At 53.9% G+C, this 25,949-nt stretch overlaps 3 protein-coding genes across 3 annotated transcripts in view; 1 reads left to right on the forward strand and 2 right to left on the reverse strand.

Annotated features, from left to right (window-relative positions):
* The first annotated feature begins 488 nt into the window (after nt 1-488).
* LOC122380469 (COMM domain-containing protein 5-like) lies at nt 489-4,299 on the forward strand. Its single transcript, XM_043363636.1, has 4 exons — nt 489-717; nt 1,347-1,521; nt 1,641-1,751; nt 2,705-4,299. The coding sequence occupies exons 1-4, from the start codon at nt 612-614 to the stop codon at nt 2,877-2,879; spliced, it is 567 nt and encodes a 188-aa protein (XP_043219571.1). The 5' UTR covers nt 489-611; the 3' UTR covers nt 2,880-4,299.
* A 174-nt stretch (nt 4,300-4,473) lies between these two features.
* On the reverse strand, nt 4,474-7,024 carry LOC122380422 (uncharacterized protein DDB_G0284459-like). The gene is made up of 2 exons (XM_043363573.1): nt 6,860-7,024; nt 4,474-5,229 (listed from the first exon to the last, which is right to left on the reverse strand). Exons 1-2 carry the CDS (start codon nt 7,022-7,024, stop codon nt 4,474-4,476), a joined length of 921 nt encoding a protein of 306 aa, XP_043219508.1.
* Nucleotides 7,025-8,514: 1,490 nt separating this feature from the next.
* Nucleotides 8,515-25,949, reverse strand: part of LOC122380470 (protein dachsous-like) — a 60,304-nt gene continuing 42,869 nt past the window's right edge. Inside the window, exons 10-29 of the mRNA XM_043363637.1 lie at nt 24,863-24,945; nt 24,310-24,480; nt 22,987-23,118; nt 22,574-22,812; nt 19,686-20,068; nt 18,353-18,821; nt 17,668-17,783; nt 17,111-17,325; nt 16,295-16,455; nt 15,483-15,731; nt 15,058-15,166; nt 14,680-14,838; nt 14,163-14,362; nt 13,917-14,034; nt 13,299-13,745; nt 12,921-13,082; nt 12,317-12,597; nt 11,956-12,096; nt 11,439-11,640; nt 8,515-11,146 (exon numbers count right to left, since the gene is read on the reverse strand). Of these exons, the coding sequence (XP_043219572.1) occupies nt 9,074-11,146; nt 11,439-11,640; nt 11,956-12,096; nt 12,317-12,597; nt 12,921-13,082; nt 13,299-13,745; nt 13,917-14,034; nt 14,163-14,362; nt 14,680-14,838; nt 15,058-15,166; nt 15,483-15,731; nt 16,295-16,455; nt 17,111-17,325; nt 17,668-17,783; nt 18,353-18,821; nt 19,686-20,068; nt 22,574-22,812; nt 22,987-23,118; nt 24,310-24,480; nt 24,863-24,945 (6,110 nt within the window). The 3' untranslated portion in view covers nt 8,515-9,073. The remainder of the gene's footprint in view (nt 11,147-11,438; nt 11,641-11,955; nt 12,097-12,316; nt 12,598-12,920; nt 13,083-13,298; nt 13,746-13,916; nt 14,035-14,162; nt 14,363-14,679; nt 14,839-15,057; nt 15,167-15,482; nt 15,732-16,294; nt 16,456-17,110; nt 17,326-17,667; nt 17,784-18,352; nt 18,822-19,685; nt 20,069-22,573; nt 22,813-22,986; nt 23,119-24,309; nt 24,481-24,862; nt 24,946-25,949) is intronic.

Below are 25,949 nucleotides of genomic sequence, written 5' to 3' on the forward strand. Positions count from 1 at the left end.
AGACATACCCACCCTGTTTTCCCGACGCAAACCAGCCGCTGATCTGGGGATGGGGTCGGGAACTGTCCAGCTGGGTGAATGGCAATGCACCCTGCACAGCCGTCACAATCTATAGCAGCGGTCTGATACTCCCAATCTGCACACACCGACTGCTGATTGCCTGAACCATATCACCGAGGCCGACGACCAATAGGACGGCCGGTTTCTTTTGCGCGGCGTAGTTCAAGTTAGGCCGCCGCTCTCCTCGCGAGGCTAATAACGTAAGTTGAGGCCACTAAAAAAACAAATATTTCCTTAACTTCCTTGAAAATATCTATTTATTTAGTTTAATAACGTTTAAAGCAAAACTCATAGAACTATTGCAAAAACCTTTTTTAAGCAGCGTTATATATTTTTCCTTTAACATGCCTTTTCTAAATTTAATCATTTAGTGGACACTTTCCTCAGTCATATTGAATCGCATAAGCTGCGCGTATGTGACAAAAGATGCGCAAGAACTGATTGGCAAATTATTGTTACCGCCAATATTATGACCCGTGCCGCATTGTGTATTTATTTATCGCCTTGCTTCAGCATATGGATACTTGCCATTTTACATTTCCAGTTTCAAGATGACTGATTTTCTATTTGGTTCTTCAAAACTGCCTCTAGAAATAAAACTGCTGCATTCTGCAGAAAGAAGCATATCAGAGACTGACTTGAAAACATTGCTTGAAGGTGAGTAGTTTTATGGAATATGGTTTGTAGCGTTTGTAGCTCAGCACGATTGAGTCAAAATGCTCAGAACATTTTGCAGGAATTCAGTTCGTTTTATATGCTATGTAGTAGTATGCATCTTGCTCTGTGAATGTGATTATGCAATAGTTTTAGGGTGATTGGTTTGGATGGTGGAAGATGAGGTGTTGACCTATGTTTGAGTCAAGGCCATAGGCCCATAGGTATATACCAAGGTTTGAGTTTTATTTTGGACAGGAATCTCAGTATTTTTTCATGTTTACCTACTCTTGGTATGCTGCATGTATTGAATCAATGCCATCAATTTTCTATAGCTGTAAATTCCCATAATGATATATCTGTCAATGACAGACGAGGGGTGGACGTCAAGAAAAGCATCGTTACCTTTTGCTGCTAATGAATAATGATGTGGTTGACGACTGACGTGTAGATTTCGTTTTGTCATAGGGGCAATATATTAATCTCAACATTTTCCATTCACTGATGGCATACTGACTCCATGGCCCATGCTCCATTTGCTGCTGGTGGTTTATCCCAGTCTCTGTCTCTACCCTTCCCTTGCCCCCTAACTGGCCTGTCAGCCCCTGGCCCACTGACATATCCATCCCCAGCCGCCACGCTGCACCTGGCTGGTCATCAGGAGGAGGCCCGTCGCCGGTACGAAGCAGTGCCCGGCCGGCCGGCAGCTGTCTACGGCGGCCTTATCAGCCTGCTGAGGGCCGGCCGCGCGCTGCCTCCGGCCCGCCGCCGCGCCGACACACTCACAGACGCCCTCCGGCGCTACAGGTCGGTCAGAGAGCAGCCTGGGACACATCCAATGTGATGTGGTTGTCATGTGTAGGTATTTGAAATCAACACATCCAATTTCATTGGTCGTGACCTCTCTGCTCCTACCTTTCTCTCAGAGTACCAGACAGCTGGCACTCAGCGCTGTTGGCAGCGATGTGTGCCTCTCCTGAGCCGCCGTCTCCGGCCGGCCCCGTCCAGTGGACTCTGGATGTCATCATCTCAGACAGGTCAGCGAACGGGGCAGGGTGGCAGAAGGGGGGAGGGGTGCTCATTTCTTAGTGCTCTGTTGGGTAGTGTGTGAAATTGACAGTCTGTAGTCCTTTGCGGTAGTGGATGTGCCTGCATAGTATTTTGCTTCATCGCTAGTTTTAGTTGCGTGCTGTTGCTTATATCTAGCTAGTGCCTACTGCTTGTAACTATTTTGGTATGCTTAGTGGCCTTTCGACTCGTTACGTTTATTGGATGAACGCTATGGAAATATTCTCCTCGACACTATAAAATTGTTTGGCTGGTCAGCCGTCATTGTTTCCGTTCCGTATTTAGTTGTAGCGAGCTCCGTTTGGTGATGGTTGTTTTCGAACTTGACGGTGGCGGCTGGTTGTCTTTAGTTGTCTTTAGCCCATAGTTGTCTTTAATCACTAAGAAAATGCACGGCGTCTGAGCATTCGTCACGTTCTGAAGATGGAATATGGGCTTTGTTCGTCGGAGCTGAGCAACTAGATAATATGGTGGAGGCATTTCTGTTTAAAAACATTTTCGTGTCTAGTATGTTTACCAATGTATCGATGCTGCCGCAGTCCTTATTTCATCATCTAAGCTCAGATGGCGTTTCTTTTACCAAATGTGCAGAAGCCCTCTGGGAATTTTGCGTTGATACCGGATGGGACGTTTAGTGTTGCCTATCAATATATCGTATGGTTATTATTTAACCCAGTTTATGTAACAAAGTCCAGCAATATGCGTGCTCCTTGAGCCATTTTCATACCGACAGAATTATTCAGCTCTCATGAAAAACGTAATGTTAAAACAAAGCTAAGTCGAACACTTACCATGCTGGAAGGCTTACGCGAAGGGGCACGCGTAACGCTGATGGGTGTTATCCATCTGCTTAATCTTTTTTTATCTCACTGATAGGCCGCTTTTCATCCATTGTTTTCTCAGTCGATGACATGCCTTTCAGTGAGCGAGGACAAGTTTTGGAACCATCTGTGGGGCTGACTATACCGAACGCTGCTGGTGGCGGCACCTCTCTGCAACTACCGAAAGCTCAGTTTCTGCGACTTCGCCGTGAGATGGCAGTGGCGCGCCGTGAGGTGGACAACGTCCAGGCCAAATTCGCATCTCGGGTTAGCTGATAAAGTGGATGATTTTTGGTGACTTGCTTTCCCTCGAAATGTAAGAAAACATATGCACCACGAGGACTGGGTTTCGACCAAGGTGCCTTATCAGTTATCACCCTTGCATAACTGAATGATGACTGGTGCAGGATTGCCGGCGCCAATGTGTTGTAACTTATATCATAGCTCTAGTGGAGAGAATTTCGTGTGCTGTATGAACTGATGTGCAATTTATTCGTGTACTGCGTGCCTTGAGCGAGCACCCTCGCGTAATCACATAATATTGCGACCGTATCTCGCGAATGTGATGCTTTTTGTGTCCACTTTGTATCATTCCATTGCTGTATGAACGATTAGTGCGTTCCTATAATTGCCTCTTCCATCATTTTGGTATTATCTTATTTACCCAGTCGAATTGCTTCTAGTTGTAACTCTTCTTTCTTGCAACGAGGTTTCGAAACGTCCGGATTTAAAGTGCCCACCCGTTGGCCCGTTACTTTTGTATCACCAGGAAATTAAGAAGTTTTATCGCGATCGAAACTACAGTACATTCGACCAGTTGGAGCCATATGGTCAGTAGCTATATAGTATATTTGCAAATTTCGTTACTTCAAAATTTTGCTTGTTTTTGTCGATAGGATCAATGTGATATACCTACTCCATGTTTGATCTATTATTTCCGTATAAATAAAATATAATGTTTGCTGTAACATTGGTCAGTGTCATTTTAACGACATCCTTCTTCAACGACACTTGGGATGTATTTATAGATATTTTCTCGACATCTTGTTAGCGCTCTTCCCAGACCCAGAACACTGAAAAGATCTTTATGAGGTACAAGCCGAGGTGTACCAGTGTTCTACCGGTATGCGTAATGTTATTTATGCGATAAATAGCGCAGAACCCATGTCGGGAGTCATGTGTGAAAAACGCTAAGAAAGGTTACTTTGTGTTCCGCATAGGCATTTAATGGGACTGTTCAGGTTCATATTACTCAAATAAAATATTTCAATGTGTGAGCTTGTCACATTTATCTCACAGTGAGAACTGTAGTAAAATTATCTCCGTGGTCCCTGTAGAACAAAACGGATGTTAGAAGGAATGATCCTGTAACTTTCAGGTTATCATGCTCATTGCACAATGCGCACGTCTGGTTTGCTCCATTTTCCATACAGTGCATCGGGGTTATAAAGGGTCTCTTTTGCGAAAACGTGAAGGTTATGTAGACTAAAGGCCTCTATATTTAAGCGCGTATTGAACCAGTCATAGCTTTCGGTGAACGTTTATTGAAAGTGAACTAAGCGTAGAAAATATGCGATGGTTGTCCATTTTTCGGACTGTGATGTGTGTTCTCAAAACGGTTAGTTACATAATTTGTATTCTACATATTAATAGCCTGTACCTACAACAGTTGCTAAATAAATAGAGGACTAGAATATCACAGAGTGCGAGCGGTTTAGAAAACCGGCAGATACAAGAGTCCGATGATGAATAAAAAACACGACATGTGCAGACAAGACAATTCTACTGTTCAGCAAACTTCCATTAACTCCGAGAGTGTGCCTATAGTTCAGAAACTCCTTATTTTCCACGACATTATCGGTTATTGGCGTCAGGCATACTGCGGCATCACGATCTCGGTGGCTGGCGCGGTGGTGGCCATCCCCTCGCCGTCTCCGCCCGCGGTCGGCCTCTTCTTCCGTCGTCGGCGACGGCGCAGACAGCAGGTTCCGGTGCCGTCCTCGTCCCCTCCGACCCGACAGCGGCGGCGTCTCCGACGGCGCTTCACATCCCGTCCGCCGTCAGCCTCTCCGTCTCCGTCTTCGCCCATCTCTCCGTCTCCGTCCATCTCACCGTCTCCGTCTTCGTCCTCCTCTCTGTCTCCGTCTTCGTCTTCATCTCCTACGTCTCCGTCCATGTCCTCGTCTCCGTCTTCGGTGTCCATCTCAGCTCCGACTACCAGGGTGGCGTCAGGGTCGGTCTGTGCCGCCTGTCCTCCCATGGAGCCGTCACCCCCATCGGATTGTGACGGCGTCAGGTCGCTCCCTGAAGCAGCCTCGCCTCTCTGGCTGCTGGAGTTTTCACCACCAGGAGCAGGGCCGTCCCCGTCTCTGCCTGTAGTGCTTCCCACGCTTCCCCCGCCTGTAGCGCCAGCTCCGCCGCCTCCTCCTGTATTTTCAGAGGTGGCGAGCGATTCCTGAGCCGCCTCTGTGGGCAGCGGGAGCGGCTGCTCGGCTGTGGCAGACGCCTGCGTAGTGGCAGCGGTAGTTGTAGTGGTAGTTGTAGTGGTAGTGGTAGTGGTAGAAGTCTTGGCAGCGTTCTGTTTTTTACTCAGTTTGATGAGATCTGTGATGGATAACGGCTGGGGCTGTGGGCAGAAAGAAATGGATCAACTGGGGCGACTGACAATTAGCCTGTGTAGATCAGCGACTATCACGATACCATTTTTACAGCGATCACAAATAAGTTGGCTGCCGTTCTGGAAGAGGAGCACTGATGTACCCTCTATTTTCAATTACAGTAATTGGTGTGACTGAGTACTTACTCTATTTTCATGCGCAGATGCGCCCTTTAGTCCATCTCAGTTTAGCTATGTCAGTAATAATCAGGCCGATAGACATTGATGGCAAAGAACGAGATTGTGGGACACGACAGAGATAGAGTTAATTCGAAATCAGTTGCTTTCGGGTTCGGCGAATGATGCATTTAATTTCTGTGCCATTTATAGTTACCAGACCATGGTCGCAATTTGTGGTTCTGTCGACGTTAAAAATTGACAGAAAAGCTTTGTTACACAAATTTTCAGATGATATAACTTTTTGAATCATGCGAAAGCAAAAGATGAACAGAAATCATGTAACATAGACCTCTGTACACCTCTGTACAGAGGTCTATGCATGTAACTAGGGGAGAGCGGGGCCAGTTGAACCACTTTTTATATATTGACATGCACAGCGAGATCTAGTTGTCATATCGAAAAATGCACAATGCCATGAAAAAATATGCTCTTTCGGCTTCATTTTAAGATATGTAAAATTATGTTTCAAACATATTTTGGTGCCAAACGCATGCTTATAAAACAGCACTACGCCCGTTTCAAATGACCCCGATGCGAGGGTCAATTGAACCAGCCCATGGGGTCAATTGCACCTATCCTTAACAATGGGATGTTTTCCTCTTTAAGGCCACTTTCTTAAGGAGATATTTTGTCCGGTTTACTTTTCCAAATGCTACATTCAATAGGTCGTTGGAAAGCTAAAAGTGCAAAGTTCCTCATAATAGGTGACATAAAGTACATAGACTATGGTAAAATGGGCGGATGAGGATAATGAGAAATATCTCAGGCTATAGTGTGCTTTCAAGCAAAAGGCTGGAGAAAAAGAGGTAAAAAAATGAGCTCTATTAATCTACTATTTCAGTTTAAAAGCTCATTTCAAAGGTGGACTATTTCCTTTAATGTTTACAGCCCCTGAACAATAACCATTGCAAAGGTCACCGGGGTCCATTGAAACGGCCTGTGGCCCTGTTTCAACTGACCCTCAGAGAAGCGTTTCAATTGACCCCATCCGCTCCCGCCATCTCGCACGCGCCGTAAAGCACATGTCAAACGAGCTGGAGGGACGACATCATGCTGAATGAAGGGCCAAATAAGGTGTTATTCCGGAGCCAGGAGTTCTTCTTTCAGCAAACAAAGGTATATGAGATATCACAAAATATTCATAAAAACGATTTCTCCCAAACGCCCCTCAAAAACACAAAAACAAGTGTCAAATCAAAATTACCGTCCGTTTGCCGCCCAAACGCCGTTGACAAAGGAAGTGGTCGAGCGCGGATGCGCAGTGGTGTCGGCAACGCCATATGTTGCATACTGTTGAAAATAAAGTCATGTTTCATCTGACCCCGTGTTTCAACTGGCCCCGCTCTCCCCTATTCCTTATGCGCGGCCTGGGCCACATAACCCCTGTTCTGCTGAAACCCTTTCGGCTTCACCGACTTACCGCGCTGGTGACGGGTCTGGCGACGAGCGCGATGGTGCCGAGCACCACCAGAGCCAGACACAACCTCATGGTGCTGGTGTCGAGCGAACACTGCGGCCGGTGGCGGTCGGGACGGACCGACCAGCCCTCTCGCTTCCCATCCAGTCCCCCGCCGCCCTCAGCCATCAACAACCCACCACCCCCACCGCCATCGAAACTCCGCCCGGGGGGCCCGGAGGTCGTCATCGTGCATGTCTGGCTACCGGCGGCAGGTGGTCGCGGTGACGGTCACTGGCGGAAGCTGGATATCGGGGATGGGAGGAGGGAGAGGTGGTGAACTGGTCAGACTTGGACGCTTTCTCCGCCCTGGATCCAAACAGCACAAGTAGGTCATAGGTCCGATCCAACTAAGCAGGCGGCTGGAATCTTAGTGAAGAACAAAATCGGACACTCATACTTGGGTGCTGGTCCTTTGTCATGTATTGTGCTTACAAAACGTTTGATCGACTATGAGCTAAAACCGGAACCGGAATCGGACAGACCGCTGACGTTTTTCCTGCAAGGTCGTGCCGTTACTGCATAATGGGACGTCCGCTCCATAATGTGTTAGCGTGCCCTGGGGCGATGAAATGGTCAGCCCGAAATGATGGTCTGGCTTCATCTGAGGTCATTTCCGTGGTCAATGAAACATGGTTTGTGATTTTTCAATGATGTGACGGTCCCACACAGCCGTATTGGTTGTGCTTTTGGTTCGGATAGAGTAGAGACTAGAGATCATGGGCGCGAAAGATGCACTCTGCACAGCGCACATCGTAAAACCGCAGACAAGCGTTGTTAATCGGATAGGCAAGCAATGTGGCAGGCATGTGCTCTAAATACCTAAAAGTTATGGTGTTGATGCTTACATTATATAAATCGAAACGTTCAGAAGTGAGGCTTCTCAGGGCGAACACAACATTCAGCTTGCCCGCTCATAGGTGTGCGAGCATTGGCATTCATCTATGACTTTTGCAAGCGTGAAAAAACGCTTATGATGCTGATTGCTGACATGATAGCGGAGACTGGAAAGCTGCATTTTCCGGTGAAACTGGATACCATTATTACCGTGCTGCGTTGTCACTGTAACTAAAAGGTGCCAGCAGTGTTGCTCTCGATAATCGTTTCGTGGTTCGACCGTCGTTAGTGATCGTTAAACGCAGCCCTTGTCGGCTGATGGCCAGAGGAAATCCCCGTCATCAGGAAGTCACGCGGACGCTATGTCCCAGTGGCACGCGAGTCGCGCGCGTGTTGCCGGTACTGGCACCAGCGCCAGTTCGATTGTGGTTTAGCGTGTACGGCGCGGATGCACCCCGCCCTGTGTTAGGGCAACGGGAACAAAACTTCGTAGTTGTTACGAACTGGCGAGTGGCGATTCTGTATAAATGCGAGGCCAAACATACTGTATTCTCTCCTTCTCTCAAAATGCGACATACTCGGTTGTGTCGTGTTCCCTATAGCATGCTATGAGATGCATCTTTTCGTGGTCTCGAAGCTGTAGGTAGGAACGTGCTTCATTCCGGAAACTTGTAAACTTTGCTTCTAGAGGATAGCCTTAAGCGCTGATGGCCACTGTAGTCCGGGTGCCCAAAAACCCCAATTCATCATCATCATAGCCTTAAAGCCCACATAAAACTTTGTTTTCACGTTTGGCACAAATTGACCGTCGTTTATTAGCAAACTCAATACAGACACGTTTATGAAATGCGCACAATGTTACTGCGGTCAATACATCAATGGACAGTTTTGATTTCATTCACTCTTGCAGGCAGCCACATAACAACAGAACAAACAACATCTCGCTCAGTCATACAACCGGAGGTGATAAAATATCAAAAATGCCACAAACCTCAAAGCTGTCGAGTTCAAAGCCACAAATATCAACGAATATCTTTCGCACCGCTCGACAACTTTTCGAATGTTCGTAGCAAAGCTTCACCATCATTCGGCGGTGGTAAAATGGTGCGTAACGTTTGGCATATGTGACCGCGGAGGGTCACACACTGGTCACACAGGTCACTGACGGGTCACGCCGGTCACACACGGGCGTGACCAGCCATTATACCCTATATCACATGAAGACACGAGCGGTGCCGAGCGGGGCGACAGACGCGTCACTGCCGCGCGGTCGCTGTCGCCACGGCCCACCGCGCGCGATGGCATGGGTGATGAACACTACACGCGCTCGGAGAGTGGTGCCTAGAGGCGCAGTTCGCTCTCCGAGCTGGACGAGGCGCCGGCGAGCAGGTGCGGCCGCCGGTGCGCCGCCGACGGGGGCACGTGCGCTACGTGACGCGACAGCGACGGTGACCGGGTGGCCAGCGGGCTGAGCGCCGGCGAGAAGGACGGCGACATGGCCGGCGCCGCGAACACGTCGTGCGCGATCGGTGAGCGCGCGAGCGACGGCGGAGCGCCCGGGCCGAGACCGGAGCGCGGCACCACGGGCGCCGCCACCGAGCGCGGCGCTACGTTGGTGAGCAGCGGCGGCGGCTTGGCCGCGCTCACCGCGTACGGGCTGGGCGCGCTGTCGTCCTTGAGCCGCGCGATCTCGGAGAAGACGTGCGCCAGCGGCTGGTACTGCGGCCCCCAGTTGAGCAGGTAGTCCCAGTTGTAGCTGCCCGTCAGCTCCTCCTCGCTGTGCACGATCGAGCTCAGCGAGCCCGTCATCGACGGCTGCGTCTCGTCCAGGCCGAACGCGCGCGTGCCGTCCATGATGGCCTCGTTCTCCTCTGCCCCCACCGCGGTCAGTTTGGAGGACAGCAGCTCGCCGAGCCGCGCGGCGCCGTCCGCGGACCCGCCGCCGTCCAGCACGTGCGCACTGTCGGCGCGCGCGCTCTGTGAGTGCGAGTCATCGCGCGACGTGTCGATACCCAACCTGGCCAGATACTCCTGCGTGTTGTGCGCCGACATCTCCGACAGCGAGTCCTCGTCGGGCACGGCCAGCTGGCGCAGCTTCTGCTGCATCAGCGGCCCCTCGTTGATCATCCTGATCTCCTCGTCCTCGTCACCGTCCTCCGCCGAGCCGCGCCCGGAGGAGGCCGACCGGTGCGACTGCTCCGAGAGCTCAGAGTGCGTGTTGCGGCCGGCCGGGCGCGGCTCGGCTGTCGCGCCGCCGCCGCCGCCGTACGGATGCACGATCTCACTGTACCGCGGCGGGAACTGGAGACCGGCGGCAGGCCCGGCGCGCACCTCAGTGTCAAACGACGTGTCGAACTGGTCGGCCATCGTTGGCTTCCCGACGCGTCGGTTACGCATGTGCAGGAACACAAACGCGGCGCCGAACGCCATCACGATGAGGATGATGGCCACCAGAAGGCCGACGCCCCAAGAGGCGAGCCCGCCGCCGGCAGCGGCCGGCAGACCGGTCCCGTTCAGTGACGGATCCAGCACCACCTCTACGCCAGTCAGAGCACTCAAACTTCCCGGCCGGCCGCTAGAGGCCACTATCTCCAGCCGCTCGCTGGTGGTGGCTGGCGGCTCGGCCTCGCGTCGCGCCCGTCTCCGCTCGCCCAGACTGCGCGTCACCACGATCTCACCACTGGTCCGGTTCACGCGGAAGAACTGGTGCGGCTCGCGCAGTCGGTACACCACCTGTCCGTCGGCGCCGCGGTCGCGGTCGGTGGCCACCACCCGACCCACCACGTATCCGGGCGGGCCGTCGGCAGGCGTGCGGAACTGGTACTGCTTCTCGGTGAACTCCGGAGCGAACTCGTCCACTCCTCGCACCGCCACCCGCACGGTCGCCGTGGCGGTCCTTCCGCCGGGGTCTGCCGCGCTGATGGTGAACGTGTACAGCTCCCTCTGCTCGTAGTCGAACACGGCCGCCGTGGTGACCTGCCCGGTGAGTGCGTCCACCTGGAACCGGTCTCCGCCATCCGTCAGGGTGTAGTTTAGCCGCCCGAAGCGGCCGCGGTCGGCGTCGTTGGCGTGTGCCGTGAACACCAGCTGGCCGGCCGGCGCGTTCTCCACAGCGAACGCGTGGTACACGGGCTGCGGGAAGCGTGGCGCGTTGTCGTTCTCGTCGCTAACTCGGATGTGGACGGCGGCTAGCGCTGAGAGCGGCCGGGCGGGGTCGCGGTCCGTAGCGCGCACCACCAGACGGTACTCGGAGAGCCTGTCGAAGTCGAGTCGCTGTCGGAGTCGCACCACGCCCGTATCGCCGTCGAGCGCGAACGCCTGCTGCTCGTTGCCGGAAGTGATGTCGTACACGACGGCAGAGTTTTCGCCGGCGTCCCGGTCGGTGGCGAACACTCGGAGCACTTCGGCGCCCACCTGTGCGGTGAGAGAGACGGCGTCAGCGTAGGCCTAAGGGCAGTGGGGTGAACCTGTCCGAATTCTCAAGACTGGTATAGTGGGAAAAGGTTATTTCGTCGTGGGTGAAGTCGTGACAACGAAGTACATTTGCGATAGGTGTCTAAAGAAGACATTTGATATACGGAATCAGACTTAATTTGCAATCGGTGGGTCCATGCATTTTAAAAATTGAAGGAAAACAGCGCATTCCACCCGCCAACTGCTTGCCTCTGTGTACCTCCCATTGACTCTCTGGGCATCACCGCCTCACCTGCGTCTGTTCGCTGATGACGGCCGTGTACTCGGTCTGGTTGAACTGCGGCTGGTGGTCGTTGACGTCCGTCACGTCGATGACAATCTGCGCCGTGGTGTTGCGCGCCGGCGTGCCCCGGTCGCTGGCAGCCGCGTCCAGCACGTAGCGCGCGCGCTGCTCACGGTCCAGCGGGCGCACCAGCAGCAGCTCGCCGGTCGTACTACGCGGCAGAGTGGACGATTTGGGGTTAGTGTTGACAGCCTTTGGGGCTGGTTCGCACGCTGTTTGTGAGTTTTTTTGTTATGGTGCAGGTGGTAGATAATGAGAATGGATATGGACTTCTTATGGGACCATGGCACCGCGTGACGCTACTAGCTGCATTTGCCAAAACCCCTTTGATTCACACATTTTTAACCCACTGTAATAATGTCCTACAGTAACCTTTTCTTGTCACCCCCGTTAAGTGAACTCTATTCAGCAATTCTCTCAGCACTATGTCGCCGAGTAAGGCCCCTGCGTCTCCACGGACACTCACCTGGCGATCTGGAACATGCCGTCCTCGTTGCCGCTGACCAGGCTGTAGTCGATGTTACGGTTGTTGCGCGTCTCGTCCACGTCCTCTGCGCTGACCTGCAGGATCACCTTACCCAGTGCTGTGTCCTCGCTGACACGAGCCCTGGAGGGAGGGGGAGAAAGGCAGTGGTTACCGGAATGGAAATAAAACGTGGTTCAGGATGTGGTTTGGGCATACAATATTATGCTTGCATATTATGCTCCGTTAGTAGCAGGTACTTTATACTATGCGTACTTCTAATACAAAAATCTAATGCATACGCAATACTGAAATCAATCATTCCATCGCTTCGCTGGCTACCAAGCCTTCCATCCACACTCACTTGTAGACGGACTTCTCGAACTCGGGCGCGTGGTTGTTGATGTCCTGCACTCGGAGTCGGACCGCGGCGGCGGCTGTTAGCGACGGGCGGCCTCCGTCGCTCGCCACTACCACCAACTGCCTATCCGGTCGGCCAGGTTCGAACCGAACTGTGCTGTTGGTGAGCAGCACTCCGGTGTTGGGTTCCACGGCGAACTCTCCCGTCTCGGAGTCGTCGAGTAGCGAGTAGGTGATGCGTGCGTTCTCGCCCAGGTCACGGTCAGAGGCAGAGACTCGCAGCACCTGGAGATGGGAGGGGAGTTAATAAATGAGCCACTCATCAGTCAGTGAACTATCGTTCCGTGACAGGTGGAAGAAGGGACGATTTGAAGCGCGGCTTAGAAGTGACTTAAATCGATGGCTAACCATTTTTACGGAAGTGTTGACATTCCATGCAGACCATCATTGCCTCTGTGCGACACGCTACCCTGAGGTTTTCCTACGAAACATGGTCTCCTGGTCATCGCTCATCAGTCTTCCACCACAATCCCCGCCATCCGTCATCGTTTTCCACAATATAATCCAATTTTTATCGCCGACCACCGACCGCAGGTGGTCGTACCCACCTCCACTCCGGGTCCGCTCATCTCAAGCAGACCGCCCGTGTAGGAGCTCTGACTGAACACCGGGGGCTCGTCGTTGACATCCAGCACGTTGATGGTGACGTTGGTCTCGGCCTGGTGCGCTGCGTCCGACGCCGACACGCGCAGCACGTACTGGTCCCGAGTCTGGGGAAGGGCGGGAATACGATAATGTGGGATCCGAAGGCATGCTTCATTTATGAGAGGAAGTGGTGATGAAATTTACTGAAGCTTGAAAGTATTAGATTGAATTCCAATGCGGCATACGTATGTAGTATGTACCCTTTACATTATCCTGCTTGAAACTTAAGTTTTATATCTCGCCAGAAGTGTAAGATATCGAACATTCGAACACCTCCTTACCTCGCGGTCGAGTCGCTCCACCAGCACGATCCGGCCGGTGAAGCGGTCGATGGCGAACGCCTCCTGGCGCGCGGCGCCGCCGGCGAAGCTGTACGTCAGCGCCGGGCTGGTGTCGACGTCGTTGGCGGTGACGGTGGTGACCAGCTGGCCGACCTGGGCTCCCTCGCTGACGCTCACCACAGAGGTGGGCGGGAAGGTGGGCCGGTTGTCGTTGATGTCGATGACCCGGATGTGGAGCGCGCAGCGTCCGACCAGCGCCGGACGGCCCCGGTCCGTGGCTGTGATGGTGAGGTCGTACGAGGCCCGGATCTCGCGGTCCAGCACGATGTTGGTGCGCACCACGCCCGACGAGCGCGACTCGATCACGAATGCGTTGTCCAGGTTTCCTTCGACGATGCTGTAGACGACGTCGGCGTTGGCTCCCGTGTCGGCGTCCGTGGCAGAGACCTGGCGGGGAGACGGAGCAGTGGTGGTGAGAACGGAGCGGCCACTCACATTACTTTAACAAATGGTATCGGATCAAGAAATTGTAAAGCATGAACAGGCTCCCCGTAAAGTGGTAAAATCGCCTCAAACTCGATCAACCTTCCTGGGCTGTTAATCCTCGAGTCCTCTTACCTGAACGACAAAGGTGCCCTTGCTGTTGCCCTCCCATACGGCGCTGCTGTACTCGTCCTGGGTGAAGCGCGGCTGGTTGTCGTTGCGGTCTTCCAGGTCCACAAACACAGTGGTGTACCTGGAGATAGACGTAGCGACGTCACGAATGAGTAATGCCATATCACCCCTTCCAGTGCCGTATTACTTTTGGCATACTCATGACAATCCGTATAGCCTGCAGCGCTCCTTCTAATTCAAGACACTCACCCGTAGAGCGGTGTGGTGCCCTCGGCCTGGGACACCACCACCAGCCGGCGGCGGCGCGTCTGCTCAAAGTCCAGACTCCGCGGGTCGCGCACCCGGATCAGGCCGTTGTTGGCCGTGATCTCGAAGGTACCGTCCTCGTTGCCGGAGCCGAAGCTGTAGGTGATCCGCTGGCGCCGGCCGTCACTGCGCACCGCCGTCACCTGCAGCGGAGAGGAGAGTGGTGAGATGGTGAGATCGGGCTCTGATTTCCGGGGAAGGGAGGCTCTGTCCTCACCAGCCGTTCTAGACATTGTACGGATTTGCTTCTGGTCTGTAAACCACACTTGGAAATCTTAGGCTGGACCTCAGTTGGCACTTAGCTAACCCAAGCATATCGATGGAACGCCTACAAGCAGTTCTTTTTTAGAAGTTGAATAGAAGTGAAAGAGTTTCTAGCTTCCCATTCAAACGGAATTTAAGAAGTCATCGAACGGTTGTACGTGCTAGAGCCTCTGGCTGCTCGGGTGACGCCACGCACCTGTATGACGTCGCTGCCGGTCTGGGCGTTCTCGGGGATGCGCGCCGTGTAGGTGTTGTTCTGGAATTGCAGCGTGGTCTGGTCGCGCTGCTGACCCACGATGATCTCCACCAGGCCGACGGCCGACTGCGGCGGACTGCCGCGGTCCTTGGCCACCACCTGGAGGACAAAGAATGGTCAGAGGGTGCGTGGGATAGCATGGAAAGCAAGACAAGGCGCGCAGGGTCGACGGCTGGGTCTCATTGTCAGCCGTGCAGAAGATGGTCGGTAAATGGTGTTCTTGCTCACTGATGTTCTCATGAGTTGCCTTAATGCGTCTACCAAACAACGGTCCAAAGCATCGTCTGCTAACGTCGTCCGTGTCGACGGGGATCTCACCTCCAAGTGGAAGACTCGTCCAGACTCCTTGCTGAGAGACCCGATGGCCTTCACCACCCCGGTCTCCGGGTGGATTCGGAACGCGCTGTTGGCAGGCTGGTTGGCGAAGCTGAAAACATTCGAGACTCTCTTCAGGCACGGAGTCTCAGGTAGTTTGGAATGCCGTATCGGCAGGATCGGGCTGAGTCATCGCTGAGTCATAAGTTTGCCAGCACATCACCGCCCACACGAACTCATCGGTATTTCAGACATCCGTGATCATTGATCAATAGCCATTCAACCCCAACTCTTATTGTGACTCTCAATAACCCGTCTTCCTCTTCTATTCCATGTGACTCCTTCATGACTGTTTAAGTGTCTAGATTCCACTTGTATCATCCTTCCAACCTCCCCTCTGCACTGGTAGCTCCATACCCCTTTCTCACCTGTAAGTGACCTGTCCGTTCGCGCCGAGGTCATTATCGTCAGCGTGCACGGTGACGAGCTCGGTGCCCTGTTCCGTGTAGGCGGGCACCCTCGCCGTGAACGGGTAGCGTGTCAGCACCGGCGCGTGGTCGTTGGCGTCGTCGATGATGACGGTGACGGTGGCGCGTGCCACGCGGGCGTCGTACTGACCGCCGTCAGTGGCCTGCACCTCGAACGTGTATCGGGAGCGGCGCTCGCGGTTGAACGAGCTGAAGCGGAGAGGGGAGATGGTCACGGTCAGGGAAGAGTTGTCGTGTGCGGGAGACGGGCACGTTTGTCAAGCAGGTGGTGGATGGTAATGGCATAGCAACGCTCTGCTTGGCTGTGTATAATGAGCATGATTGCTTTCTTCAATGACTCTGTAATTGAACAAAGAGTTGACCTGAATACCATTGTTATCAGTCATAATTACTGCTACCATAAATAGCAGAGTTCCTTGTCAAGTCTTATCGTATTATGATTAATGTCCCCAGCCCATGCTCGTCAGGACCCGACAGGGACAGCTCATTTTTGAATTCCGTAGCCCAACTTCTGCTGACATCACCGTGTGCCTTTCTTTTTGATTTCGACTAAGGACAAAGCTTATCACCCTCTAATCTTTCGCTGTCTTAGCATGCCTATTGCCTTCTCCCCGGCAGTATATTCCTCTCTCACCATTCCCCTATCCGCCTCTCCCCACCACACTGTATCTCAGGCCCTTTGGTCCATCTGTCCGCACCGCACTCCACGTCTCTAACCCGCCATGACCTGTGCCCCACCACACAGCACTCACCCGGCGGTGGTGATGCGGCCGCTGAGGTTGTCGATCCGGAAGCGCCACTGCGTCTCGTTGCTCAGGCTGTAGGTGACCCGACCGTTGTCCCCGGCGTCATCGTCCGTGGCTGTGACGGTCACCACATCCGTGCCCAGAGGCGCGTCCTCGGGGATACGGACCTGCCGCGGAGGTCGAGGGAGGTTTGGGTTACTGTGTCGATCTTTGGAGAGCGGGTTAGAACACGGACAACAGGAGCTGAGAGTAATATCATAGGTGGTTTAATTTGAGGGTTGGTCTGAGTTTGCTGCGGATATGTGCTACATCAAATAAATTTTGTTGTGCAACCTTGTCCTTCAAGAAGATTGCCTGTCCCGTAGCTCAGTTGGTAGAGCATCGGACTCCCGGTAGTGAGAGCCCGGGTTCGAGACGCTCCGGCGCTCGATATATGAGACTCCTGACGGGGATGGTCTGCGGTTGGTGGGAGCAGCCGCAGCCAGTTGAAGTCAGTTGAGTGGGACAGGCCGTGTCCGGCTTTGAAGGGCACGTTAAACTTTGGCATCTAAATTCTCCCGTTACCCGGAATTGCGCGATCGGACGGTAGGGGTCGGGTTTTACGCAACAAGCTCTGCTTAGCGTGGACTCCGGCTCTGTCAATTCGTCCATTCAAACATTCGAGCTAAATTTATAAAAAAAAAAAAAAAAAAAATGTTAGAAGGTAGAGGGTTATGAGTTATGACACAGAAATTGTCCGTACATGGATCGTATAAGCTCCCCTCCCCTATACCAACGCCCTCCATTCCCTCTCTCGCCGTTCCACCCCGCTGATCGGCTGACCTGGTAGCGGCGCTGCTGGAACACGGGGTCGTTGTCGTTCTCATCCAGCACGTGCACGGTCAGCGGACAGTTGAGGGGCGCGCGACGGGCCGGCGAGCCACCATCCTGAACCGTGATCTCCAGTTGGTAGGCGTCGCGCGCCTCGCGATCCAGCGGTCGGGCTGACAGCGCACCGGTGCGAGCGTCGATCGAGAACTTGTTGCCGACGTTGCCGTCTGGTGAGCGAGACGGGGAGGGAGGTGGCAGTTAGAAGGGAGATCTCAACGGGAGATTGGCGTGGTGTCCAGTGGCAGTAGCTGGTAGGAAAATGTACAACGCTAATCGGAAAATCGAGCTTGAATGTTTTCAGGCTGCAAGAATATGCTCGCAGAAGTTCGGTTCATAGAATGGACTGCATTTTATTGGGCGACATATTATCATCAAACATCTTTCTCCTAAATAAGTCCAAACCATCCGTGATTACAGTTTGCATCTTTTTCGACTTTTTCTGAAGTTGATCATGACAGCTTGGGTTAGAAACGATAGGAACAGGACGATTAGGAACTCCGACCTCTCACCTGTTATGCTGTAGGTGATTTGTCCGTTGCTGCCGATGTCGTCATCGACGGCCACTACGGCGTGGATCACGGCCAGCTGGCTGTTCTCCGGCACGTGCAGCGGGTAGCACGCTCCCCTGGTGGTAGGGGGACGGTACAGCGGGGTTAGACATCCGGTGACATGGCAGGGGTGTGGCCCTAATGGGGGTTCAATGTTGTGTGCTTTTGGGCGCTGTGGTGACATTGAATAACGTGTATTTTATTTGTGTACTTCAAGTAAGTATGCTTCCTAAAGACTTATTCTTTGCCTGGCATTGAGTGAAAACACAATAATTCAATTAACTGCACTCAAAATAAAAGTAAGGTAACTTATTCCTTACGATTGCAGATGAAATCATCTACCACTGCACAGGTATTGCAAGGACTGGAAGGACGGTACATGCAATCGCACAACTCTTACGTAATTCCTTTGTTACGTTGGTTTGAGCTCCTTTTGAGGTAGCCTGACAGCTACAAAATAACCCCCTGTAGCGAGATGCCAACCGGATACAAGAGTTCTGACACTGAACTTTTTCCTCAATCAAGACTTGAACACGTGATTCGAAGTTTCAGCACCTAGAACTCTGATGTTTAGCCGAATGACTGAAACTTTGAGTTTCAACACTCACCTGAACTCGGGCGAGTGGTCCAAAGTTTCAACACTCACCTGAACTCGGGCGAGTGGTCGTTTTCGTCCAGCACATCAACGATGACGGTCGCTGCGTCGAAGCGGCTGGGCACGGCCCCGTCGTTCGCATAGACGGTCACCACGTGTTGGTCTGTGGCCTCACGGTCCAACCTTCGCGCCGTCCTAACCTCACCCGTGCGCGGGTCCACCTTGAACGCATCTCCGGCGACGCCAGCCGGGATCATGAACGTCGCCCCTCCACCATCACCGTCGTCCTCGCGATCGGCGGCGACGCGTGCCACCAGGGTTCCGACGGCGGCTCGCTCGCTGACGTTGGCCGAGAACAGCGGTCGGCTGAAGAGGCTGACATGACGGCTGACGTGCTGCACGTCCACGCGGACGGCGGTCGTGGCGCGCTGCGGCGGCTGGCCGTGGTCCGTGGCCGTGACGTTCAGACGATAGTGGCGCTCCGGGCGACCGGTCAAAGGACGCGCCAGAGACAGCAAACCTGGCGGAGGGGGAGGGGTGAGGTGATATCTTTGGCGCCAGAGACAGCAGACCTATTGGAGATGGGAAGGGTGAGTTGAGGGGCAGGGAAGAATGAGCCTAGGGATAGTTACGGGTGAACTAAGGACTGACGAGCCAGCGACAGTATGTCTGATGGAGATGGGGAGGGCGAGCTCTGGGGCATCGGCGTCTCAAGTCGGACGGAAAAGTGTGCGTCTGTTGTGTCGTGATGTGATTTGACACAAAACGAGACACGGAAGACACCGTCTGCGTGTTCAAGTGCGGAGTTTTGAACTTCTCGGAAATGCCCACAGGGAAGTGTGGTAGACCGACATTGCAGTTCGTCTTTCCGTGCAGACCACTTTTTCAAGGTCTCTTGTCTGGTTTTTCTGATAAGTGCTCGGGAGAAATCATGGTCACCGATAATCTGTCTTGTTTGACGGACACTGACGCAGTGCGGTTCACCAACTACCCCCAGATGCAACCGCACGAGAAATTAAGAAATAAACAGCTATGTTCCTCAGTCGATATGGATGTCGAACATTGAAGATCAATTTTGGCTCGGCTCGCTACTGGACAGAAAAAGTATAATCTTCCAAAGGATTAATGAGCTTACCAGACCACATCTCCGCATCTGCAAAGCCACTCATTGAAAAATGATAATAACATCAACAACAGACCGCGGCGGGCCTAGGCTCGTCGATCGCTGCAGGTACCGAGGACGACGCTCATTACCAGCCCTGAAAACGTCACCGATACCATCTACAACGCCGCAACATCATCATATCGACTTATGGCAACGTGCGCTCCCAGTAACCCCATCGTTCACTTCGCGTGGGGCGCGCTTCCACTCCCGGAAACCCACCTGTCTCCTCGTCGAGGCTGAACACGTCGTCTCCGTCGCCGTCGGTGAGGGTGTAGGTAACGCGGCCGTTGTCGCGCGAGTCTCCGTCGATGGCGATCACGTGCAGCACCGGGTAGCCGACGGGCTCGTCTTCATGGACCGTGACGCCGCCGCCTCCAGCGCGCACGAACACGGGGGCATGGTCGTTGACGTCCTGCACGATGATCTGCGCCGTGAGGGAGGTGCTGAGACGGCTGCGAACCGGCTCCGCCTGGTCCGTGGCTGTGACGATCACCGTGTACTCGGCGTGAATCTCGTAGTCGATGGCCTCCCGCAGGGTGAGCGCCCCTGAGTACTGGTCGATGGCGAACGCCGGACGTGGTGACTGCTGGCTTATGCTGTACCTGTGGGGGCGAGGGAGTAAAGGAGAGTTAGCCGGCATACGTTATACAATGGTTAGGTTTATGGTTCTAAGAAGTGGGCAATGTCACCTGATATCTCTTTGAAGAGAAGTGATTAGCTAGAAAGCTGTACCTAAGCTTTAGCATGCCAAGGCTCTAGGCCTCTTTGAATCAAACTTTGTAAAAAAAAGAATGGATTTACAATACATTTGTGCTACATAGGTCGCTATCGATGCTTGTCTGAAGTCCCAGTCAAATCAGGTCCGGTTCAATGTTTCGCCGTGCTGCGTTCCAAATGCGATGTTCGTGCCAAGTTGAAGCAATAAATATTCAAATGTGCGGTCAAACCTGAATCGCAGCTTCTGAGCACAGACTGTCGATTACGTGAAACCAATACTGTGTGTATGTACAGGGTGATTTTTTTTACTTGTTAAAAAGTAATGAGGTCTAGTGGGGTTAAAATGCAAATATATCTTGCAAAGTTATATGCCAGGATGACGAGCATTCTGGGACATTTTGATTTCATGCAGACACGATGCGAAGGAACGTCCATCGTGTATTTTACTTGTGCTTGAAGTTACCCCCTCTCTCACCGACACGACTCAGCCCGCCTGAGCACGTGTTAAACAGCATCATGGACTCCCATACTCATTAGGCGGACTGAAAAGGCTCCTATCGCCCATTTTCAGCTCTGCCAGATGTTTCCACTGTTTTCTTGTTATATCTGCCATAGCTGGGTCCAAAAACTAGAAGTTTAGGGAGGGCAGGTCGAGGATTTTGATACTGGCGGCCCTGATGGTGTCTGATTCGCTGTTTTTCTTTCTCCCTGAAGACTGATTCTTCAAAAGCTGCTCATACGCCAGATGGACCGTTTGAAGGTTATTTATGACTACAAGCTTGTTCATGCGTTATTTAACGTCTTTCTGAGGTATCTCCTTGATCATCGTATGCTTCGAACTGCCTCAATGCTTCAAAATCATCGTTTTGTGTCGTTCCTTACTGAACGGCGGTGGACCATGCGTGCCTGATTGGTGGGACATTTTCAGGCTCCATTGGGGCCGAGGCCGTCGGTCAAAAGGGACAAATGATGACACCATACAAAATGTCCCAGATTTATCTATCACGTGCAATGCTTTTTGCACGCGATTTTTCGATTTAGGGACCACCATTGACGTTTACTTTTTAACAGTTAAAAAAAATCACCCTGTACATTCTCTGCACAGGAACCTGTTCTAAAGCTTTTAGCGGCACGTGCGCCTTTCAAATGGCGATCACGCCTGCTGATCATCGCTGGCATAGCAAAACAGTGAGGCGGCTGCCGCGACTGGGAACCTCTGCGATTTCGGCGTGACCACCATTCCGACAAACAGCGCTTCTGCAGCGGCCGAGGGAGCCGCTGCAGCCACAGGCCAGTCGCGGCCGACCCCGCGCCTATGCAAAGTGTCCGTCTGCGGGGGCCGGTGGGCGTCCGGCGGCGGCGGCGGCGGCGGGGAGCGGTGACTTCACGCGGCGGCTGCAGGTCGCGCTGCCGCGACAGATCGGAGCTCTCGGCCATCGACAGGCGCCGGCTTATCCCCGCTCGCCGGCCGCCCGCACTCGACTGATGAATCGACGCGACAAACAATGCCCGCGCACGCCGGCATTTGCATAGCGCCGCCGCCCGTCCCCGGTCCTGCACACGACAGGCGCGCCGCCGCCGCCGGAGATGCCGGAGATCGGCCGGTTTACGGAACAAACCGCTTGGACGAACGTGATCGGCTGCGATGTGGCAGCTGGGTGCGCTTTGTTGTGCCGCGCATGGCATCAAAGCTTCCGCTGGCCTGCTCTGCTGGTTCGTATTCAATGGTAATGCTGTTTCGGCCTTATTTATCATAGTCGGCGGCCGTGCATGATGTACAAGCGATGTGCCTTGCTAACACGGCGCGTTTACATGCGGACCGGTCGACTGAGGTGGGGTCTGCGGCCGCCGGTGACGCGGGCCGGCGGTAGGTCGGACCTCTGGCCGGGTCTGGTCCGTCGCGGACTACCCCACAGAGACCGCTGGTACGGCCCCAGCAGGCGCCTTCATTAAGCACCTAGAGACCTTGTTTGACCGGCTCAGCCCTGTGCAGTCGGACCTCGAGTCTGCCTAATGAGAGTGTCTCTGGGCCCCGGTCACCTGACCGCATACCTGTGTCTAACCGCTGAACCCGCTAGGCCTAGGGTATTGGCGGGCTCCTAATCCTGCTCGTCGGAGAACTGTGATTAGCATGTCCCCAGTGAACCTTGACCTCACTCGGCCCACATACTTCTCTGCTTCTGCCTTGTTCATTCATCTGTCACATCCTTTATCTCGCAGCTACTTCCCTCGAAGCACATCCTCCTTTTGCAGAGACTCAGCGAAAATGTGCATAAATTGTGGAAGATGAGAGAGATCCCATCGTTCTTCTCTCTGGCCCCTCGAACTCCCTCCAGCTTCCAGCTCCTGCGACCCTCTCCACCCCATCCCATTCCCCTCGCGGCGCCCACCTGACGGTGCCGGCCGCTCCGCTATCGGCGTCTGACGCCGAGAAGTTCCACACCGCCGTGCCGGGCGCCGTGTCCTCGGCCACCGAGAAGAGCACCAGCTCGTCGCCGAACGCCGGAGCATTGTCGTTGACGTCGCGCACGCCGATGGTGACGGTGATCTCGCCGTTCTGCGGGTTGGTGGCGCTGGCGTCGGCAGCGGCGATCGTCAGCTGGTACTCCGAGGCCATCTCGTAATCCACCTGAAGGGAAAAAGGGGAGGAGAAGGGTAGAGCGGTGACGTCGACTGAACTGTGTTTCTCAATGATGTGGATACGGGACATCATGCATCTCTCCAGTATCGTTCTTTCGTTGATACGGCCGTTTCCTTGGCTTTCACCCTTTACATCGTGCACCTACTCTGCCTTGGTCCTCACCTCTCGGCTGGTGAAGAGCGCGCCCGTCGAGCGATCGATGTCGAACGTGTCGTTGAGGTTGCCGCTCAGGATGGTGTAGGAGACGCGGCCGTTCTCGCCGGCGTCCCGGTCGATGGCCTCCACGGTCCCCACCTGGCGACAGCGATAGAGGTTCAGGGGTCTGCTGCCTGTCATTTGGCCCCTCTATAGCATCCTCATTGTCCCACTTTCTTCTACGACATCAAACGCGACTTCACAAACTACTACGTCACTAACCCCACATCATCAACCCAAAGTCATCTGCAGCCCCCATACCACCCGTCTCAATGCATCGCCTATCCCTATCTATCATTTGGCTATCATTGGGCCCCTCTCTATCATCCTCATTGTCTCGCTTTCTTCTACGACATCAAGCGCGACTTCACAAACTACCACGTCACTAACCTCGCACCATCAACCCCAAGTCATCCGTAGCCGCCATACCACCCGCCTCAACGCATTGCCTATCCCAAGTCATTAAACCTTCACATCACCCTGTCACCACGTCAGCAATGCCCAAAGCAGTCCCTCCCACCACGCCAGCTATGCTCGAGCCTCGCTCCCCGCTAATCGGCGGGCCACCCGGCTCCGAACGGCGCTCGGTCGCGTTACAATCACATTACGATCAGCATGACGTCACTGTCAGTGATCCGATGTTATCTCGTCCAAAGTCGCCGGCTCAAAACGTCAACGCATGTGGCGCCTGTGACGCCGAGCGGATTTGCAGACGCCTTCGACGCCTGGTGGGAGAGCTCTCGCTGGACGTTGTTGCCAACCGGGTCGGGTTGGGACCTTCGCCAGTCGTCACATGCAAAGGTTAGGACCTGAGGGGTGTTCACGGGCACCGCGCACTGCTGCGTGCGGTGTGTGCGGTACGTCCAGCAGGCGTGGGGGTAGGGGATGGGTAGGCGGTTCTGACGTCACGGCTGCGTGCGGTGGACGGTCCGCTGTGGCCAGTCCCGACCGGCCACAGCGATCGCTGTGTGCGGTGACGGAAGGCTGACGTAGGGACGCGGTGGGCGGAGCTACGAGGCTGTGTGCGGTCCGACCGCACACACGGTCCGTGAACAGCCCTCTGGATTATCCACTGAGCTGATGCTTTCCTTTCTCTGTCCCCGTACTCACCATCTGAAGTTTATTTTCCGCCTTTCGTACTTGCTTTCTGAAGACTTTTTCCTTTCGTCCAGCTACAAACCTAAATTTTGTAGCATCCCTTCTTCCCTTACCCTTACCTACCTCCAGTTAGCCATTTACTTCTTCCTTCCCACAGTTGAAGCTTGCATTCCTTCTTCGCACTGGACTCACCTTGAATCCGATCGGTGAGTTCTCCTGAATGGAGAACGTGAGGCTGGACGTGGCGAACGTCGGCGAGTTGTCATTGAGGTCCAGCACGTTGATGGTGATGGGGTGGGTGGCCTGTCGGGGTGGCACTCCTCCGTCCCGGGCGACCACCTCCAGCCGGTACACGGCGCGCGCCTGGGTCAGGAGGTCGTGTCAGACGGGAGCAAGACACCGTGTCACTGTGTCAGATCGGACCGACACCGTGTCATACGTCGTGTCAGACCTAATTGACACTGTGTCAGGCGTGTCAGACCAAAGCTGACGTGTCAGAGGAAATTGCGGCAGCAATGTCGGCACTGAGCCGATCTTGTTACTAGCTCAGACTTTCTGACTGACGGAGCTTCAGAACGAACAGGATTGTTACATAAATGTGAACCTATGATACGACTCTGGATACAACATTTGATTGGTAATTGATGTGAGATCGAGGCTAATTGCGCATCCCGCTCTTTCCTATTTCATTGTGATGTTCTGGAGTTCACAGTATTACTATCATGGTGTGACATTATGTTCTTACCTCATGGTCCAGCACTCGTGTGGTCGAAATCACGCCGGACACGGGGTCGATGGAGAAAGCCCCGTTCACGTCGCTGTCCGTGTCTGTGGGAGGCCGTTGGCGGTGTTAGAAGAATCAGAGTCCTAAGCAACTACATCAATCGGATGAACTAAGCAGTCGTTGGCTCAGCTCATTTGAGCAACGACTAAACACGCATCTATGGCGGGTAGTGAACGCGATACATGCGTTTTCATTTCATTCTTTTTATTTTTTTTGTTGTATTTCAACTACCATTCAGTTGATAACGATCCGACGAAGTCGTTTTCAAAGTAAACTTTGCAAGCTATTCCAGAGATTATGCATGCATTTGCATACATGCCCACATGTCTCGGCATTTCCTGGAATGCTATCAGATTGCCGTCGCTCCCATTTCCTCGTAGGGGCTCTCCTTCACGAGTGCACGAACCCTTCCTGAGCTCTGTTCCGTAGTGGCAGCACCCCTGCAGTACCCGCCCTGTGTCGTTTTCCCGGCAGTGCCCCAGCCCGGAGGACGCCCTGTCAGGGACGGACGTCTGCGGGTTGACAGCCGCCGCCGCCGAGGCTGCCCCGGTCGGGACGGGTGCGCTGGGAGCCCCTGACTCTGTGCTCGCTGACAGGCCGCCCATTGTTCGCGGATTATGGTGCAGTGATCAGAACCAGAGGCTGAGAGAGGACCCGGCGGCGGTCACTGTCAACTGGCCACAGAAGGCCGGGTCGTTGCACTGGCTCGGTGACTGGGGCCTAATGAGGGAACTGGGGACGGGAGGATGTTCCGGGGTGCGTTCTGATGGTACTTGGTGTGTGTGTCACGGCGCTGGTTGTGCGGAGGGTGCGGGTGAGCGCTGACGCGCTCCCAGCGCTGGGTGGCCTCTGTCACCATGTCAGCAGGTGCCCCGCCCAGTACCGGCGGGGCCGGCCCGGCGACGGCCCGTCTCTGTCGCGGAGTTTATGGCGGCGATTAGCGATCGGCCGGTGGTGGCGGCTGTGACACCCCGGCGGGTCACAGAGTCCCGGCCGTCAGCCGCGCCCTGCCGGCCCGCCCCGGCTGAATCCCACGCCGCGATCCGTA

Source organism: Amphibalanus amphitrite, unplaced genomic scaffold, assembly GCF_019059575.1.
Source record: "Amphibalanus amphitrite isolate SeventyFive unplaced genomic scaffold, NRLGWU_Aamphi_draft 000098F_arrow, whole genome shotgun sequence".
NCBI lineage: Eukaryota > Metazoa > Arthropoda > Thecostraca > Balanomorpha > Balanidae > Amphibalanus > Amphibalanus amphitrite.

Coding starts and splice junctions, on each gene's coding strand:
- LOC122380422 (XM_043363573.1), bottom strand. CDS start 7,024: ATGGCTGAGGGCGGCGGGGGACTGGATGGGAAGCGAGAGGGCTGGTCG. Junction 5,230..6,859: donor CCAGACCCGTCACCAGCGCG/GTAAGTCGGTGA, acceptor TTCTGCCCACAG/CCCCAGCCGTTATCCATCAC.
- LOC122380469 (XM_043363636.1), top strand. CDS start 612: ATGACTGATTTTCTATTTGGTTCTTCAAAACTGCCTCTAGAAATAAAA. Junction 718..1,346: donor CTTGAAAACATTGCTTGAAG/GTGAGTAGTTTT, acceptor ATCCATCCCCAG/CCGCCACGCTGCACCTGGCT. Junction 1,752..2,704: donor GATGTCATCATCTCAGACAG/GTCAGCGAACGG, acceptor CATGCCTTTCAG/TGAGCGAGGACAAGTTTTGG.